The sequence below is a fragment of the Dromaius novaehollandiae genome, chromosome 9 (genome assembly GCF_036370855.1).
Source record: "Dromaius novaehollandiae isolate bDroNov1 chromosome 9, bDroNov1.hap1, whole genome shotgun sequence".
In the NCBI taxonomy this organism is placed as follows: domain Eukaryota; kingdom Metazoa; phylum Chordata; class Aves; order Casuariiformes; family Dromaiidae; genus Dromaius; species Dromaius novaehollandiae.
The window spans coordinates 19,752,902-19,771,560 of NC_088106.1; the positions used below are offsets into that span (position 1 = coordinate 19,752,902).

At 48.7% G+C, this 18,659-nt stretch overlaps 1 protein-coding gene across 1 annotated transcript in view; it reads left to right on the forward strand.

Moving 5' to 3' along the window:
• Window positions 1-491: 491 nt before the first annotated feature.
• PID1 (phosphotyrosine interaction domain containing 1) overlaps window positions 492-18,659 on the forward strand; it is an 85,548-nt gene continuing 67,380 nt past the window's right edge. The window contains exon 1 of the mRNA XM_064516878.1: window positions 492-627. Within this exon, the coding sequence (XP_064372948.1) occupies window positions 598-627 (30 nt within the window). The 5' untranslated portion in view covers window positions 492-597. The remainder of the gene's footprint in view (window positions 628-18,659) is intronic.

The following is an 18,659-nucleotide window of genomic DNA, read 5'->3' on the forward strand; positions in this document are numbered from 1 at the left end:
AAGTAACCCTGGGAAGAGGAAGAAAAAGTTCCCAGCACCGTGAGGTGCTACCCCACACCGTGGGGCCGCAAGGGGAAACAGCAGCTCTGCCCAGGAACGGTGGTGCCCCTGGGGGCCGCCTGCTCCACTCACGCACCGCACGTGATGCCACGCTGCAGGGCTGTGCCATGCTGTGGGGATGTGTCACGCCGTGGGGATGTGTCACGCTGTGGGGAATCTGTCATGCCATGGGGCTGTGCCATGCCGTGGGGATGCCACACTGTGGGGCTGTGCCATGCCATGGGGGTGCCACGCCGTGGGGATGCCATGTCCATGGAGGTGCCATGCCATGGGGGTGCCACGCCGTGGGGATGCCATGCCCGCGGATGTGCCATGCCACGGGGGTGCCGCGCCGGGGGGCGCCACGCGGCGGGTGCAGCGCGCGCTGCGGCGGAGCAGGGTGCCGCCCGGGCGCGGGGAGGCGCGCGGGTCCCGCGGGGCGGGGCGGGCGCGCGGGGGCGGGGCGGGGCGGGGCGGGGCGGGCGCCCGCAGAGAGCCGCGCTCTGCGCCCGCTCGGCAGCGCCGACCCCGCCGCTGCCGCCGCCGCCCGCCGGCACCATGTGGCAGCCGGCCACGGAGAGGCTGCAGGTAGGCGCGGGGCGCGGGGGCTCCGCGGGCGCGGGGGGCCGCGCCGCGAGTTGGCTGCACTTGGGAGTTTGCGGCCGCGGGCAGCGCCGGGGCCCCGCGCGGCGCGGGAGGGGCGGGAGTCGCGGAGCCGCTGGGAAGCGCCCAAATCGCGCCCTCGCGTTAGCGGCCCCGCTCCGCAGCGCGGCCCGAGCCCCCGGCGGGAGCAGCGGCGCGGGGGGCCGGGGCCGGTCCCGGGGCCGGTAGAGCGGCTCGCCCGCCCCGGGCCGCCCGGTCGGGGTCCCCACGGCGCCTGCGGACCCGCAGCGCGGGCGCCGCGCCCCGCCGCCGTGGGGGCCGGGCCGGGCCGGGCCGGGTGGGAGCGCGGGGGCGCCCCGGCTCGGGGCATCCCGGCGCCCCGGCTTGGCGGACGGGCTGCGGCCGCGGCTGCTCCTGCGTGAGCGAATCGTGCCGAAAGTGGAGACGGGCAGAAAGTGGGATGAAATAAAACTCACTTTGTAGTTGCGCTGTGTTGACTTCATGCAGTTTCCAGAGCAAATGTCTAATGAGAAAGAACTGGAGACTTTTTAAAAGAATCGTTGGTTTTTACTAGCTGATGCCAATAAAGGCTTTTATTGCTTTTGCAGTCAAGATTGAGAGTTTGCTTTGATACCAATTGAGCAGAAAATTCAAAGGCTCAATTTGAGTTGAGACCAAAGCCAAGTTTGAGCCGATCTCAGAGCTTTATTCCACACCAGCCAGCAACAAGAATAATTTGTTTTCTTAAAATGACATACTTTTCACTAGAACAAGGAATGTGATCCTGGTGGGTAGGAATGATGTGCCAGATTCAGAGTTTATGGATTCTAGGGTGAAAATTACGTGAGCATGTTGCGATTCATGTGTTTTCCCGCGTTAGACAGAAAGCACCCTGTACTAAAGCAACGAGGGATCTGCGCTAAGGGCTTTATGCGCCCGGGCCCATTTTGAGGTGCCTGGGAGCCTTTTGTGCTGTGCCCCGCAGGGATGGTGCCTGCGTGGGGGGCACACCATCAGCACGGGGTGACTGCAGGAGAAGGACCTGATGTGACACTGCGTGCAGTGGCTGGGTGCAAAGGAGAAGCTGAGGCAAGGGAAAGAGAAGGGGAAAGCTGAGGCAACGGTGGGGTGACAGTCTGGATTGTATGGCTTGGCTGTGTGCCCACTTCCTGGAATTAGGACGTGTTTAAAAAATAAGAAGATATGAATATCGTGAGTATGTGATGTTGCCTACAAGAGCAAGCAAGGTTAAAAAAAACCCAAGTGCTTGTGTTCGGCGGAGTAAGGTTGCAAGTGTAACCTTAACTCATGCATATGCATTATGTTGCAGTCCTTAATGACATTATTGCATCCCATGTATCTTGGGAGTCTTACCTTAGCGAGTGCACGGGAAAGGCCATGCTCTGGAGGAGGTGACCATCTCGGTGGGCCTCTAGTTTGCCTCTTGCAGAGCAGCAGAGGCCTGTGGTGAAGGGAGTCATGGTTCCTACCTGTTGCTGAGGGCAAGCCACGTAAACCAAACTGCTCAGCGGTGGCCACTGATTTTGTGCAATGTATTGTTGGCTGCCTAGCTGAGACTCTAGACATCCATTGGCAAAAATGCCGAGCATCCGTAACTGCAGTTCATGCCAACAGGAGCTGTAGGCGAAGCCCATAAAGAGCTGCAGGCACTCTGGAAAAAACAAGCCAGAAGGATCTGAAGTTGTAGAATGAATGATGCGTTTGACATCTCCCAGCAACTACAATGGGGACAAGGAGAAAGCCTTGGAAAAGCCACAATAAGCCCCAAATAATTCTTAGAAGAGACTAAATAACAATGTAGCATAAAGTGGAAAGAATGAACGCAGTGAGCACCACCAAGGAGGAAGGATGCCTCGCTAAGGTGTCTGCTTGCGTGCTTCACCTGCCTGGCACCCCTGCTCTGTCCCGTCCACCTTGTCCTTGCCCGAGGTCTGTTTCTTCCTTGCCCACCACCCCACCTCTCATTGTCCCGCCTCAGCCTCCTCGCAGCAGTTCCTCATCTGACCTCAGACTCGTTCCTGTGGGCCCCAGCATTTCCAGGTCTGACCTCCTTCCTCTGAACGCCTTGTCTCTGTTTTTTTCCCCTTTTCCCCTCAGTGCCATTTCAGCTGTCATAGCACCTCCATCCCTGCCCCCACCTCCATCCGGTCGTGCTCCTCAGCCCTGGCCCGGCCCCAGGTGCAGGTTTCCCCCAACTGCCAACCCACCTTCTCCCCATCTGTCCCTCTTCGCAGGTGCTTTGACTTCGTTTCCCCATCTCCTCCCATGTGAGACGGCTTCCCCTTCCCTCCCTGCCTGTGGCAGTGGAGGAAGGAGAGTTTTCAGCTGCTGTGGAAACACCTCTGGGAGCAGCCATGTGTGCTGGAGGGGTGGATGGGCCACCACTGCCACGGGGGCTGCCGTGGGGGCTGCGTTTCCAGAGTGCACTAGGGACGACTATGGGCTTTTGGGAGTCTGCTTACCAGGTGTGAGGTGGTTGCAGGGGAGGCTTTGAAGAAGCTGGGAAGGCAACGGGAGCTTGTGGAGTCTCCACTGCCAGCAGGATTTGGGGACAGTGCAGACAGACCCGTGTGGGGAATGGTGTTGCATCCAGTAGATGACTTCTTGGGGTCTCCACTTATGACTTCCATGATTCCTGTTGTGCCAAGTTGCTACCCTAGAGTATTAGGGGAAGAATGCAATGGTCCGTCCAGTCTCATCTTCACTAGGTCCTCCTTTAAGCTGGTTTATTAGTGCAGAAAGTACGGAGCCGGTACAGTTTTCTCTCCTGTGTTTTCACGTGTGAATTGTATGTGGTGTAATTCTGACCCAGACGCATCTCACACTGATTTCCAACTATGGTGAAGTGCAGCATGAAGTAATGAGTAAAATGGCAATGAAAATATTTTTGTCCTTCAGTGAGTATTTCTTTTGGCCTGGTGCAGTTAGAAGAAGTATGAGTGGACTTTGGAAGTGGTTGACTGCTTTTATGGGTCAGCCCTGCCCTCGGTGTTGGGGGGAGCCACGTGTGTGTGACTGGAGTGGGAGCGAGCGTTGCGGCGGGCGGGCGTTTGTCTCGGCGCTGCCAGAGGGTGCCACAGTCGCCTCTCGCGTGTGGGTTTCCTTCGTCAGCCTCCGTAGGCTCCATAGCGTGGCCCGGGTCTGCAGCAGTTGCTGCAGGAGCTGCTTTTGCTCCACATGTGTTTAGTGCTGTCAAGTTTCACAGTCTGCGCTGAGATTTTTGGCTTTGACCAGATGCGTACAGCGATTGCAGCAGATGTCCAATAGCGAGCGCAGTAGCAGAGCTGATGTCTACGCAAGAGAAATAAAGCAATGAAGCCCCATTGCCAGTTTGGTTACAAAAATGGTGGTGAGCCCCTCTGGAGCCCTCCGTGCCCCCGGGGCAGGGGCAGGACAGGCCCCTGCCGTTGTGGCTGCTCCGGGCGGAAAGTGCCGGTGCTGTGAAACGCCCCGTCCCGTGTGGCGTTAGGTCTGGTGTGGCTGTAGGAAGCCCTGGTCATGGTCTGCTTTGCCGCTCTGCTCTCCGCTTCTCTCCGGTTGAAGCTTTTCCTGTTGTCCTCTTGTTTAAGGAAGAAGTTGTCTCATATGTTTGGTGCTGGAAGATAAGTTGAATTGAATTCAATGGATTAGAATAAGATAGAGAAACTTAAACATCCAGGTTTCTGGAATTTTCCTGAAAATATAACACAGTGAAGACAGCTTTTTCTTTTCCTTTCCTCTCCCCTTTTGCCATTTTCACCTGTGGCGACATGTCAGTTATGTGTGTTTTTGCCGAAGTCAGCGGGGCGGTTCTGTTGGTGACACAAGAAGCTGCGCAGGCGGAGCGGTGAGGGATACGCGATGGGGTTCAGCTGCGTCTCTGGTGCAGTGTGCAAGAAGATTGTGATTTTGCAGGCGATAGAGGTATATTATTCATGCTTACTGTAAAAGAAATGATCTTTGCGTCTCTCTTGAAAACACACTTTTCCTCTCTAATTTCTATGGGAGCGTTCCTGACTTGTGTTCAAGAAAATGTCAGTGAAGTATGGAACATGAAAGGACCTCATCCCTTCTGCTGGAGCAGTTACCTGGAGGTGTTTAATATATTTAAGAGTTGTTCTTCCTATGGAGAGCGCCAGGACGCCAACGCGTTGGCTTGCCACAGCTTCTCGGTGATGCTTTTTATAGCAGGATTTGTGGCAGAACGTATTGATGATTCAGGCGGAAACAGCGCTGAGAATGTGCTGAAATCTTTCTTTAAAGTTATTTGCAAGTGTGCCCCGCGTGCCGGGTGCGGGAGGCAAGGGTTAGAAACTCCCGGTGGTGCAGCTGGGCTTTCGGAGACAGCTGGTGGTGTTGTCGCTCCCGTGAAGAGCTCTGGAGTGGCTTTGGAAAACAATCAAGGTCTTAGTGCAAGTTTATTTGCCCAGCTATGAGATGACTGGTACTTGCTTTGAAACCTAGATTTTCCTGGGAGCCTGATGCCAGACATTGTTTCTGGATGATAAATCCAGTGGGTGCATAGTTTCCGAGTTCACACGGTTTGTAAGCCCTGTTTATAAGTTTTCCTATTTCTCTTCAACATGTGCGGGCAGAGGAATTGTGGTGTCCAAACGCGTTTCCTCCTGGAGGGGAGCAGGAGAGAGGAGGCAGCGCTGTGACGCTGGGCGCCTGCACCAGGCCACGCTGCCGCGGCCTTTGGGATACAGCTCCCGCTTTTATTTTGTATGGATTAATACCGGTGGGTTCAAATCAAGCGGCAGTCAGGTAACACAAGCTCGTGTCATATAGCAGGGCCTATTTCCATCTCATATCCTTGGCTTCTTGGACAAGAAGTCGTTTTGAGTGCAGATGCCTTGTGTTTGGCAAGCGCTTGTTTGATTTCCATCATCATGCTCAGACCAGGCCGCTGTTCCCTGCTCTGAACGTTGTTCCATGAAGTGTCTGAATCAATGAATGCAAATGGCCAAGTGCTTCATGGTAGGACCTCCGGGATTCTCCGTCTGCTCATCTGGAAACTTTATACTGTTACCAAAAGCACATGGTTTTGGGCCATTCCTGGGCAGGGTTTTAATAGCAGATGGCTGAGGTGTATTCTCACACTGTCAGAATTTCTTTCATAAAAAATGGTTCCATGTGTTTTCGAATATGCCGTGAAATATTGTTGGGGAGAGCTCAGGTAAACTAGACGTGATGAAAGACAGTGCGCAGCGTAAGGCAGCCAGCTCGAGGTCCATGTTTACTGGAGCTAGTCCCACTGCTGGAACCTGGAGGCTTAATTTTGCCATCACATAATTTGTGCTACCCTGACAAATTTGTGGGAAATAGGCGTGTGTGTGTGGAAGGAAGCTCTGCCATCGCCTTTGAGTCACTGATGTAATTTAGCTCCACATCATTAAGATAAAGCAATAAAAACACAACGCAGCTATTGATCCGAGTGAAGTAAGTGAAAGGAGCAGTGTTGGGGGTCTTGCCGCTTGCTCTCTGGCGTATCTGTGAATACTGCCCTCGCAAGCTTGATAAATGGATCCGTTGTTTGTGTGTGGTTTTTGTACCCTGTAACTGTGCATTTTGGATCTAGTGAAATTTTTAGATTTGGGGATCACAGACAGCTGACAGATACATACAGATTACACGAACCCACTACTTTCTAGTGTACACAGAGAACACCTTTTCCTTAGCAAGATAATTGAGAATCTTTAGTAAAGAAATCCTAGTCTGTGCAGAGTTAAGTGTATGTGATGGCATCAAGGTAATCACTGGTACAGAGTGTATGTTGCTGTCACTGCTTTTATGACACTGTATCGGCGTGGCGGGCGGTTTTGGGTGCTATTGATGCTCTCAGAATCAACTTCTCTTCTTGCTGTTGTACGTCCGGTGGTCAGACGCATGTGATGCGTTTCTCTGTGCAGAAAATGCAGTATGCAGTCAGCTGAAACAATATTTTCCAATTTTTTTAAAGCATACAGAAAAATCCCTTCTAGGAAAAAAGCCCCCCCCCCCCGATTCTAAGTGTAAAACGTACAAACAGCCGTCTAGACAGAAGGTGCTGCAGGACATGTATAGTCAGTCTGATACTGCTACTACTGAACCTTGGTTTTATTAAATGTTATATTAGAAGGAAAAAGTGAAATGTACTTGAAATTTCAGCTTGAATCATGTGAATGTCCACATCCAGGAAGTCTTACAGCGTGGTGTTTTGGCATTGTGTAGCTTCAGGATATCTGTTAGGGCATCAAAGTTTTTAGACTAGTTTGCTACTCTGACTTTACAGCTGTCAGAAATCTTTAAAACAAAGCACTGTGAATTTGAAAAAGCTCATCTGGCACCACTTAGTTTGGGCAGTTCCTTTTTTTTTTTTTTTTCATTATTTATTCTTTGTAGAAAATGAACGGCTCTGGAAAAATGCTAATGTGGGGAAGCATTCTGTGACTGAAAGAAAATCAAAATCGGTGCCTGCTTTGTGGAAAGCCCCCTGGGAAATGGTCTTAAGGGTTCGTTTATAGTATACTACTAGTTTCTGTTTATGAAGCTGACAGCCTGTTTGATGACCAAGAAGAGTAAAAATCCAGTGATTTTCCTGATGGAAGGCAGTCAAAGCCTAAGGAATTCGGCCTAAATTGTTCAGAATTTTAACTGCTTGTTTTTTTTTTTTTTCCTGTTCCCTGATGACAAACAGTAGGGCAGTCATTAGTATGTCCAGAGCATTGCCATTTCCTTCCAAGAATGACAGTTTTTGCAAGAGACGGCCCTTAACCTGGGTGATGCTGTGGAGTCTGCCAGACCGTGGTGGCATCGCACTGCTGTCCCCTCACTCGCATCAGGGCATTAGTGGCTTCGCTTGCGATTTGTCTCTCTATGGAAGCAAGAGGAGAGTCTGGCCCAGAAGCGTGTAAATGTGTAACCGAAAAGTCCCTTTAAGCAGTGTTTAATATTTGCTTTTTTTTCTTACAGTGCTTTAATGTAAAATAATTCAACTTATTTGCACTTCAAATAATAGCTGGAAAAGGTTACAGGTGACAGTAGCGTTAGTCTCCTGGGCCCTTTCTGAATAAATGCATCGGACCTCTTTGACCAGATTGTAGGTGGCCTTGTTCACAGTGTAGCGAGAAGACCTGATATGGCTTTTTGTGACTTTTTTTTCCTGCTGAAATATTGAAAATACTGGTTAACAAGCTCGATGCGCAAAATCTCCCCCTCAAAACGTTGCATATTTCTAGTATTTTGCCACCACTTTATCTTAATGATGGCACTTCAGCAAAATTATGTGGAGACTCGGGATGGTTAAGCTAATCTTCTTACATTCAGTGATGGCTTCTGAAATGGTGGTCTCAGAAGATCCTCAATACATGTTTTCATTGGGGATATTTAAATAGTAACTACTTTTCTGATGAGTCAGTTATCGTTGGTAATAATTCCAATTCAGATCCGGAAATTAAAAAAATGTTGATATTCTGAACTGTTCCTTGCTGTTCGTCTCTGTTGCCCCACAGATCTCCCTCCATCCAGTTGTGCTTAATTTGAGGGAGCAGGAGATCTGGAATGGGTTGGATTAGCTTTTTTTGGCTATTACACTCCCCTCTCCCGAGTTAGCAGCTGGTTGTACTTTCAAGGCAATGTTAACAAATACAGTTTTGCCCTGAGTTATTGATGTAAGTTGTAGTGACCAAGCCACATTATGAGCATAGTGCTTTTTATTTTGGGATCTCAGTGCAGTAGCACTGGAGCAGTGGAGTGTTCCCCTTCTCAGTGTAGGGTCTGTGTCACGTCAGACGATTTTCAAATGTCTCCTCATGTGAAAACGTTTTCTCCAGACACACGGGATGGGAATTGCCAAGAACACTGAGAACAGATAGAAAGTTAATCCAATGTCCCGAAGTTCAGATTTGTGGCTATTTTCTTCTCCCCATTCCCCTGGGTTGCCGACCGCTGGATTTAAGCGGATAGATGTTCCATATGTTTCGTGTTAAATTTTCAGAATGACTCTGGACTAACTTCTCAGATATTCAGAGCCTCTGTTTGGGGCCAGGGGAGAGGAGTTTGGGGTCTGGAGGAGACCAAGGGCATGGGACTCCTGTGGTGGCAGTGGCAACATCAGACAGATCCTCTGAGGCTGCGAGTTTCTGGCTTTTCTTTGCTTCTGCAAGGGGAGGATTTGCATAGCTCACCTGAGTTTCTGTGCAGCTCTCTTGTAGCTGGAGACAAGCTTTCCTGCTGTCAGGATTAACATGTGCTTTTTAAGGTGAGGATGATGATGATGATACTGACCTGAGGCTGAAAATGGTAGTTTTCTCTCTCTCCTCACTGCCCCCCAAGTTCCTTCTGGTCAAAATTCTGTTAGTTATTTATAAAAAATTGTCCAATCCAAATTAATATGCTGAACTTGGTTTCCAGTGTTATGTTAAGAAGTCTTGTCCTCAGATTTCTAGCATTTCCTTCTGCTGGGAACAGAAATACCCTGGGAAGAGTTGTGCCATGGTGTGCTGGTTCTTCTGGCCCCAGCTTGGAGCTGGAGAGTAGAAAAAGAAACAGCAAAATCATTAGAAAAAATATTTCAAACTTTTCCAAAACAGGGTTTTAATCTTTCTTTCCCTGATTTGAGACTATTTAACAGAACCTTTTACCCATCTTTAGCTTTTCCATCTGGAATTTATTATGCTTTCCAGTTTTTGACCAGAAAAGTACATTTTGGCAATTATGCAAACCCCAGGCTGCCGCTCACAGAGCTGCCTGGCTGCCAGGGCCCAGCGAGCGCCTTCGCGCTGGCTCGCTGGACCGCGAGTCTGCTGAGGACGGCAGAGGATTTCTTTAATCTTTCAGAAAATTGTCAACTGCGGGATCAGATCAGCAGGAGAAAGCCAGTACAAAGCACAGGCGGGAGAAGGGGCTTTGGCTGTTTGCTGCTTTGCAGCTAGGGATTTCGAAACGTCTCATGAGCTGAGTAAAGTGTTGCATGGGATCATTTGTAAGGGGAAATAGGAAGTATTACTTCCAGTCACAGAAACAGGCAATTTAACAGATTTCTCATATGTAGCTGTTTTAAGGCAGAGGTGAGCCCAGACTAGGAGCATTTGCATGTAGAGGATGAAGTGAGGTATTTCTGTGACACATGGCTTGCTTTCTTACTCCAGAGTGTCCACATCACTTTGTGTTGCTGGTTCCAGCATTGCTGAATGATATTAAATCCATTCATTTTTCTTTTATTAAACCAATGTGGTGTTTCTTTTTGTTTTGTTTTTTTTTTTTTTGCTCCACAGGAATTTTCTGTGTGACATGCCTGATTATCTATAGATTTGAATCAAGGAACGTGGAAGCTTGCGTTTCAAAGCTCAGTGCTTTGAAGGAGGCGTCTGCACAGTACCGATCTGTGCAGGCTTTGGTTCCCGCAGCTGTGCGCTGCTGTTTGGGCTAGAAGCGGAGGGAAGGGCGTTTTGGAAAGGTAAGGCCAGTCCTCTCGATAGCATGGCTGAAGGGGCTGTGGAGCTGCGTGCTGCTTGCCTGAGGAAGTCCTGGTTGGTAATGAAGACAGCTCTGGTGCCTCCTGCTGAAATGAACTGCGAGGGCGATGTGCGATGTTGTTGAACAGTGCTGGCTGGTCGATTTTTGAGGCAGGCCGTGAGGAGCACGCCGGGCAGTGACTGCTGGGGTAGCACCTGGCCTGGGCTGGGGTCCAGCCGAGGGCGAGACCTGGGGCTTTGATGCTTGGCCAGGAGGAGGGCCCTGGCCCTGAGCCGCCCCATGTTTGCTGGCTGGGCTGTGTCTAGGAAAAGCGGAGGTGTTTTTGTGACCCTGTCTCTCTCAAGATTTTGCATGAAAACCACTAAGAAAACTGCTCAAAGTCCAGGACTGGTCAGCATTTCAGTCTTTCTTTGCGTCCACTCTCTCTTCTAGATGGTACCTTTGGTTTCGCCTTTAATGCTGGTAGAGTTTCCTTGCAGCATGTTTACTTTCTGCAGAGAAGTGCATTTATTCGTGGCTGGTGTGGGCTCCTCTCTGCAGTCACCAAGAAGCGTGCGTTTGCTGTTTGTCAGCGTTGGGTGGGTGCATAGGAAGGACCTGAGGAACACAGTGAACGCAGAGCTAGAAAGGAAAGTGCTTAATCCCTCCAAAACTAAATGCGCTCTGGGAAAATTGCTGGAGTAAAGCACCTGGAGATGAGAAGAAGAGGAAAAAGAAAAAGCGAGATCACACGTGAAATGAGTAACTTATTTAAAAATCTATTCTGAAGCAAAGAATACCACCAAACTACTTGCTTCATAAAGCCCCCCAGTTCCAAAAAAACCCCCCAAAGCTGGGCTTCCGGGGGTGCAAAGCTCATTGTAAAATCAGAGCCTTGCTTGCAGCTGTTGACCCTACGGAAAGGTCCAATATAGGTGGGTTTGGAGGTCCAGCATCTGGTGCTCTTCTTTTTGGATCACCAGGGGAGCTGCACTGCTTCCACCGCTCAGTGAGTCAAATATAGTTACACTGCACTTTTAATTTGTTCCTGATGTTTTCTTTGAAGAACTAAATTGACCTCTCTGAAGGAAGGTCCTGGGCAGTCTTTGCCGCAGCGTCAGTGTAGTGCCTGACTCCTCTCTGCAGAGAGGGAGCGCTCATGTTAAGTGACTCCAGGTGAGTATGACCACTGGGGCACATCATCTAAACCTGCTGACAGCCACTGATGAATTGATTTGAGGTATAATGTAGTTTGGATTATGGGGGAAGTGGAGTCCTCTCTCTGTTGCCTGCTTCCTGCTGGAACATTAGGGCAGAGCTCTGCAGAAAGGATATTATTTTATACAAAATTGGACAGTTCACTTTGATAAATGTATGCTAAATCACTCAAAAACACAGATTTAGGAGTGCAGTCTTTTCTCAGTGCATAGGGATATGCCTTTGAATCCATTAACTTTTATCTTGCCATTTGAGATGGCAGTGTAATTTTCGGTGGTTTGTAAGGAACAGTGAGAAGCATATTCATGTGAGTGACTGCTTTGTTTTGATCTTATGTTTAGAGGGCTTTTTCATTAAATCCCAAAGCTTGGTGCTAGAATGTATAACATTTTCAAAGGGCAATATTTTAAAATTCTACCTCAAAATACAGAGTTGATATAGGTGGAAATGTTGCATGTTTGGAAAGGTCACAGGAGCTACGATAGGTCCCGCTGTTGCCTTGTACTGCAGACGAGAGCGTTCCGGTGTGCAGTCCTTGCCTTTCTTGTAGCTTTGAGGTCGCACGCAGCTCCCTGCGCATCACCTGCGCTATTCCACAGGTTCTGGGTTGGTGACGGGACACACTCTTCCAAGTAGTTATCCAAGCACAAGGGACTTGGGTTTTAGTTTTCCTCAATTGCTATGATGGATGGAATTGGGAACGTTTCCTTGTAGATGGCCGGTGGGCAGCGGGAGGAGTACGAGGCTGACCCTGCCTGGCCATAGGGAGTAGCTGGATAAGAAATCCTGGGCTTGCTGTAAGGTCTGCAGAAGTGAAGCAGCAGCCTTTGCATTGATCACAGTGAGCCTTGGATTAGTCACTAACCGAATGAGACAACCGCCTGTCGTAATTGGGGTGATGAAAAGCCCTGGCGCTTCAGGACACTGAAAAATATTCACTGAAGTCTTAATTAGTCACTGTTTAATTGTTCCTTTTCTGAAGTCACTCTTCCACATCTTTCGTATGTTCAAAATGCTGACGAGTTTCAGGCTGCAGAACTGGTGGAAGCTAATCTCCCCTCATGAGAGCGGTGTTTGAAGAGACTGCAAGTTGCAAGTGACAGCTGAAAGGAGTTACAGCAAGATCTGTGCCTGGACAGAGATATCCCAGCACTCTGGTGCGGGGATCTCAGCCCCATGGTAGGGCAAGCTCACGCTGGTTTTCTGAGCCTGCGGACAGGGATCCAGCAGAACGGAGCAGGGGGTCGAGTTGAGGAGGACACAAAGCTCTCTGTAGGTGAAGGCATCTGGAGACACTTATCAGAAAGGCAGAATCTCAGCAGATTTTGGACTAATGCGAAAGGCTCTGTTGTGGGGAAGCTAGGCGTCCCCTCCGGTGAGAGGACCGGATCAGCGGTCGGGGACAGAGAGGTTTGCAAGGGCTCTGGAGAGCAGTCCCAGCCCAAGAGCCCCGTTTGGGAAAACCTTGCATTGAAACACCTCAGGTTACCTTGGTTATGAGAAACACATAAATATTTTAAATGATTTTCTGAGGGCATTTATGTGGTCTTTTCAATTTAGGATTTTTACTTCTTTACGTCAGAAGTGATTCTTGGCAGCTTATAGTGTATTAGAAAAACAGGCACGTGCAGTGGGCAGCATTAACCAGGGGAATGTCCCTAACTTGTTTGTTCTGAAGTTTACTCTGCTGCTTCTGAAAGTAGCAGCCTGACCTTTAGTTGCTGGTATGATTTGAGGGTTTTCTTACGTGTATGTGAAGCTTTCCAAGAAAAACGAAGTGAATGTGGTTTGGCATTTAAATCGCTAATGCTGTATCAAGTTAGAGAATTTCAGAAGCCATTAATGTCTACAGAGATGTCATTTTGTTCACTTGAGGATAAACTTTGCCCCTGTCTATCTATATGCAGCTCTTTTTTGGTCCAAATTCAGATCTTGATAATATTGATATAAATCTAAATGCCATTGCTAATGTCAGTGGAGCTACTTTGGATTTCTTTTACTCTGAGAAGAAACACATGTATTTGAGAGCCTCTAATCTTGCAAAAAGCAGTAGGATGTCAGCCTGCATAGCTGTGGGCAGGATTTGGTCCTTTGAGGCCCTGCCAGCTTGGGGCTCTGGTGAGACGTGGGTCTAGTGTGAGCTTGGAGCCCTCTCGTTTCATGGGGGGGAACCACTTGCAAAATATTCATGGCAGCACTATTAAGGCTTTCTGCGGCGTGCTCGCTGCGCGGGCGAGAGGCAGTGAGGATCTGCCCGGGGCCGCGTCCGGCCGCGCGAGGTGGTGGTCCAGGAGGAGGAGTGCGTGGAGGGGCTGTGGCGTCAGAGGCTCCTTCATGGCGCTGGACGTGGTTTGCCAAAGACCTCCGAGACTGACATGTGTCTTTAAAAGGTATTTTCAGGTTGCAGTTCAAACTGTATTCCTCGTTCGTGAATACAGTACACTTCTGGTATCTTTTCTGTTCTCTCCTGGAAGAGAAGATTCTCTCTTAAGCCTTTTGAAGGAGCAGATGGATTAAAAATTCCCGCCCACTTTTTATTTTTTCAGTGTTTCTTGGGGAAAAGAAAAGTGTTTCTTGCCCAGCAGCCTTTGGTTACAGAACTACATTTGCAGAACGATCCACCTCATGCTGGGGAAAAGAACGTTGTTCCTAAAATCATCTCACTCCCAAATCCATACGTGGGCCATAGGAGAGTGGTCTCATGTTCCTCCCTATTTACCCCCACATCTATCCAGTGAGTATTTTTTAATAGCTTTTCTGGGAGGTTTTAAAATCTGGTCTCCTGACTAAGTTTTACAACTCGATATACACCTGAATAAAACCAGACTGAAACACCTGCTTTAAAACTGGCCTGGTCCTGATGGCGCCAGCGTGACTTGGTGCACTTTCCATATGGATGGTGAAGTGATGTTTTGAGTTTGAAGAGCCAGACGAGCGAGTTAGTCACTGTTAATCATTGCCATTGAGCACAGAGTGATGACTATTGTGAAATACAGCTTCCAGAAATATTAATCATTGTAGCATCCCAGTTAGTAGGTGTCAACAGGCAACAGGAAAGTTTTATTGAAGATATGAATTATTTTATTAGGGCTCTCCAGCTAAAGGAGCAGATAAAGGCTGACTTGGCAGGGGCAGCTTGTGTCCGACCAGAGGGATGGGCTGCCCGGATGCTCTGGGCAGACGCAGGACTGTATTGCAACAGGAGCAACCTGACGCAGCACAGCGAGCCCGTACATCCCCCTGTGGGTGTGGAGGATGACTCTTAAGCATATCATCACCTCCCTTGTGTAACTAGTTTGTCTCCTGCAAAGAGGTCAGTGTGGTGTCAGTGCTACGGCGACAGTGTGCACGGGATCCCTTACGCTTTGCAGCTGGTTACCCAGGTGGAGACTGGGTGCAAGACTTCTGCTTCAGGGAGGTATCACTTGCTTTGCCTAGGTAGTTCTCAATCCTCAGTTACTATCGTAGTTGTTGCCCCTTCTAATCCTTGCTGCGCGCATCTGTGCGGTAAGGGGGACCTGGGTGCAGAGACACCAAAGTCCCCGGAGGTCTCCAGCAGAACTGGGAATTGGCCTGACAACGCACAGTCATAGCAATTTGGGCTGTAATCTTGTTCTTTTTAAAATTCTGGTATATGCAGTTGTTCGTACAGCTCCAGCCTTTGAACAAGGGTTTGGAAGAGAGCTTAGAGACTGGCTACTACCCGAAAGGAGATATTGAGACTTCTGTGTTATTCACTGCCTTCATTTGCTTACCTACCTTGACAGGTCTAATCCGGGAGCCGTGTTGCAACAGCGTGAGTTTGCATTGTAAACAGTGTACTGTGATTTCCTGTCAGTGTTGATTATTCCACATGTGTTTTCCAGGTCCTTTGTACAGATTCAAGGCTTGCTTTAGAAAATATTTAATACCATTCTGCTCTGCACACCCAGAAATTGAAAGAATTTTTATTTATTTATTTATTTATTTTTTTTTTGTAGCTAATGAATCTATTTTGCAAACAAATTGTAAGTAACATAAAGCAAAAGAAAGCATGTGGAGTCTGGCCAGTTCTCAGTAACATTGGAACCAACTAGCTTCATGCAATACTACTTCTCTAACATGGTTTCACTGAAATCCCAGGGAATGTTGAATTTTTACCTTATCTAGCCTGTCTTAATTTTACGGCATGTATTTTCCAAGTTGGTGGGTCAATATAAAGATTGTATTTACGAATATCTGGTGCTTTTCTCCATGCCTCGCTAATACTAGTTGCTGGAGGGGTATGTCCTTCTGCTTTGGACATGGCATGGGGTCACTGGGGCAGGTCAGACAGAGGGGATGCAATTCCTGTGTCCCTTGTGGCCATTTGCCCCTTCCTCTGGCCGCTGGCCCCCGGGTGCTGCCTGCGGCTCTGGGCTGCATTACGGGACTTGCAATGGCTCAGTCCTCACCTGGGGACCCGATGAGCTGCAATGCCGGCGGGAGGATTTCAGCCGGTTTCAGTTCCTGGTGTGGGTGTTTTGTTTAATATGTCATTTCCAAAACTTGTGGTTACTACTGTAAACATTTATCTGGTTACTACTGTAAACATTTATTTCTAGTGTATATCAATAGATATGTTTTAATGCTAAATCGATCATTAGTACTCAGTCTAAAAATCACCATGTCAAAAACTGCTTCCTTTTGTTTTTTTAATTGGTGACGGTGCGTATACAAATATGGGATTTGGATGACCAGAACCTCCAGGATCTCATCATCTTACCTGGGAAATGGCAGCCTTTTACATTAATAAGTAATTTAGTCACTGGGGAGAAATGGAATTGACTGTTACAGCCATCCTTCACTTCTAGATGATAATGATAAGCTATAGCCCACAGCTGTTAGGAAGTAATAGCTCTGGGCTTATGACATTATTTTCATATATTAGAACACTTCAATTTCGTTATACTTGGTAACATTTTATTCTGTAATATCTTTGCATAGAAAAAACTGGAAGATGCACAAAGTATATCTTCCTGCATCTTCTAACGTTGCTCTTCAGCTTTTTACAGTGTGCAGATACGTATTGCCAGTGCTCTGCCTTTTCTTTTTTAAATCAAACTGCTCTGTTGACCGGGAAGCTAGGCTCTTCTTCACTCACTGGAGAAAATAAGTCATCTGGACAACGTGTGGGGATTAGCTGTATGTCAGACTCCTGCAGGAAACAAGCAATTAATTCTCATCAAGATGCACACTGTGCTCTGTGTGGGGATTTTATGGCGTCTTCTGGAAAAGAAAATGTTTTTCTGTCTAAAAAGCATTTCCTACCAAGTGACTAGCTGTAAAGGAAACAGCTTAGAAATGTTTCCTGGCTGAGGGAAGTTTTGGTACATACTTTTAGTATGCCATCGTGGTTAACATCACTATAAATTTTTCTAGCACTTCCTAATTTTTCCTCTATATACCTAGTGTTAATAAACATAGGTGTAGCAATAACAGTCCATCTGAGCCAACCCATTTGATCTTTTCTTTTCTTTTGGTAACACCGATGCCAAGATTTTGCAAAGGAGAAATCCAAAGATGCAGGTTTGACTTTGCTGCTGTTTGAAGTCACTGTTAAAATACAGACTTCTTTGCTGCTGGCTCCTGGGCCTGACTTTGGTTTTTGGAGAAGGAAATAGCTCAGTGGACAAAACATGGCATCAGTGGAAATAAAGCTCTGTAGATGAGGTCGGGGCTCTGTTATAGCTCTGCGTGCGGGTCCCGTGCGACACGTTGGTTCCCACGCGTAAGAAACTCAAATGATAGCTCAGAGCAAGGTGTTTTGCTAAACATAGCTAGCAAACTTGCTAAACCTTAAACCAGGTGAGAAAGCATGTGTTAAGAGTACCAGGAGATGCGTAGCTGTTTGCGCAGTTTAGAAGGGTGGTTTTTAATACCACCACCAGTGTATGTTTCGCAGCCGAGTCCCGCTGTCCGTGCCGGGCGCAGGACAAACTGCCGCACGTGGTCGGGCAGGGATGGGACAGGGCCGCTCCGGGACGCCTCTGGCCGTGGGCGTCCTGCTCTCGCGGTGGGACTTGTCCCCTCTGAGGCTCCTCGTGCCCCGAGAGCGCCCGTGCGCGGGGGCGCAGGTGCAGCAGTCAGCAAAGGGCGGCCCGCGGGTGCAGCAGCGGCGTATTCTGGTTTTACCCCTTCAGTTTTACACGGGGCAGCTTGGGGCTTTGGGCACTTGGCTGGGAGAAACAGGATGATTCCTAAAATTATCACCATCCCTTGGAGTCTTCCAGCCCTGCCCGGTTTCCGTACTCACATACGTTAGAAAGCTGGGCGCTCCGGGGCGAGGGCAGGACCTGCGAGACGCTTCCAGCGATCCTTTGGTAGCCGCGTCCTTTGGCGGAGGTGGCCTTGAAATATTTTCGATGGCTGGGTGCATAGCAGAACCCACAAATACATCTTGTAAATCTGCTGTCCTGGAGTTACAGGACGTCGCTCAGTCCAGGCCTGAAGACTGCAGCTTACGCGTGCCGTATGTAGCCGTATGCTGCAGCGTATGTGCTGCAGTTAAGTTCTCACATAACTGGCACTTGAAAAAGCTGTAAAGGGAAAAGCTGTGTCAATCGAGATAATAAAAAGAGAGGGCATGCCCCTAATAAATGCTTTAACTTAATTATAAATACATGCGCACTTTTATAGAAACAACAAAGGTCTCATTTCTGCAAAGTTTTAGCCACGTGCTTATTCTTACGTGCTGTGAGCGGTCACGGATGCCAGCAGGCCGCTTCCCCGAGCGTTAGGTGAGGGCCTAACTTCTTGCGGGACTGAGGCCGACGATAGCAGCATTTGGTTTTTGCTAAATATTAAATGTTTCAGTGCACATGCATCTTTTCCCGAATTGAAAACATCTTTCATTTATTGCGTCGAGCTGGCAGCCAGCATAGAAAACACTGTGTTGTGTTTATCAGCCCTCTGAGAAATGCAGTTGCCTTCGAGCCTGCTCCTGATCTGCCAAGAGCATCAGCAGAAAGTTTAGCTATCTTCTACTCTTTCTCTTTTAGTGCTTTGAACATGGCCAGCGCGGGGCCTCTGGAAGCAAGGGGAGCGGATTAAGGGAAATGATAAGGATTTAAATCTCTGATTTCCCCAGCGTTGCTGGTGGAGGGCTGGTGGCTGGATGCCGTGTAGCCGGACGGGGTCCGTTGCGGGGGCCCCTGGGGTCCGTAACCTCGCTCGTCCCCGAGCAGCCGCGGGTGACGCTTCCCCGTGCAGAAAGGCTTTACCCGGTGAGCCTTTTATGGGAAAACCGGGTTCAAACTGCTGCTGGGTGCCGCCACCGGTGCGGAGTAGATTCAGCAAGAACACATAACCTGTCCTTGACATGTTAATTAATGTTCCGTTTG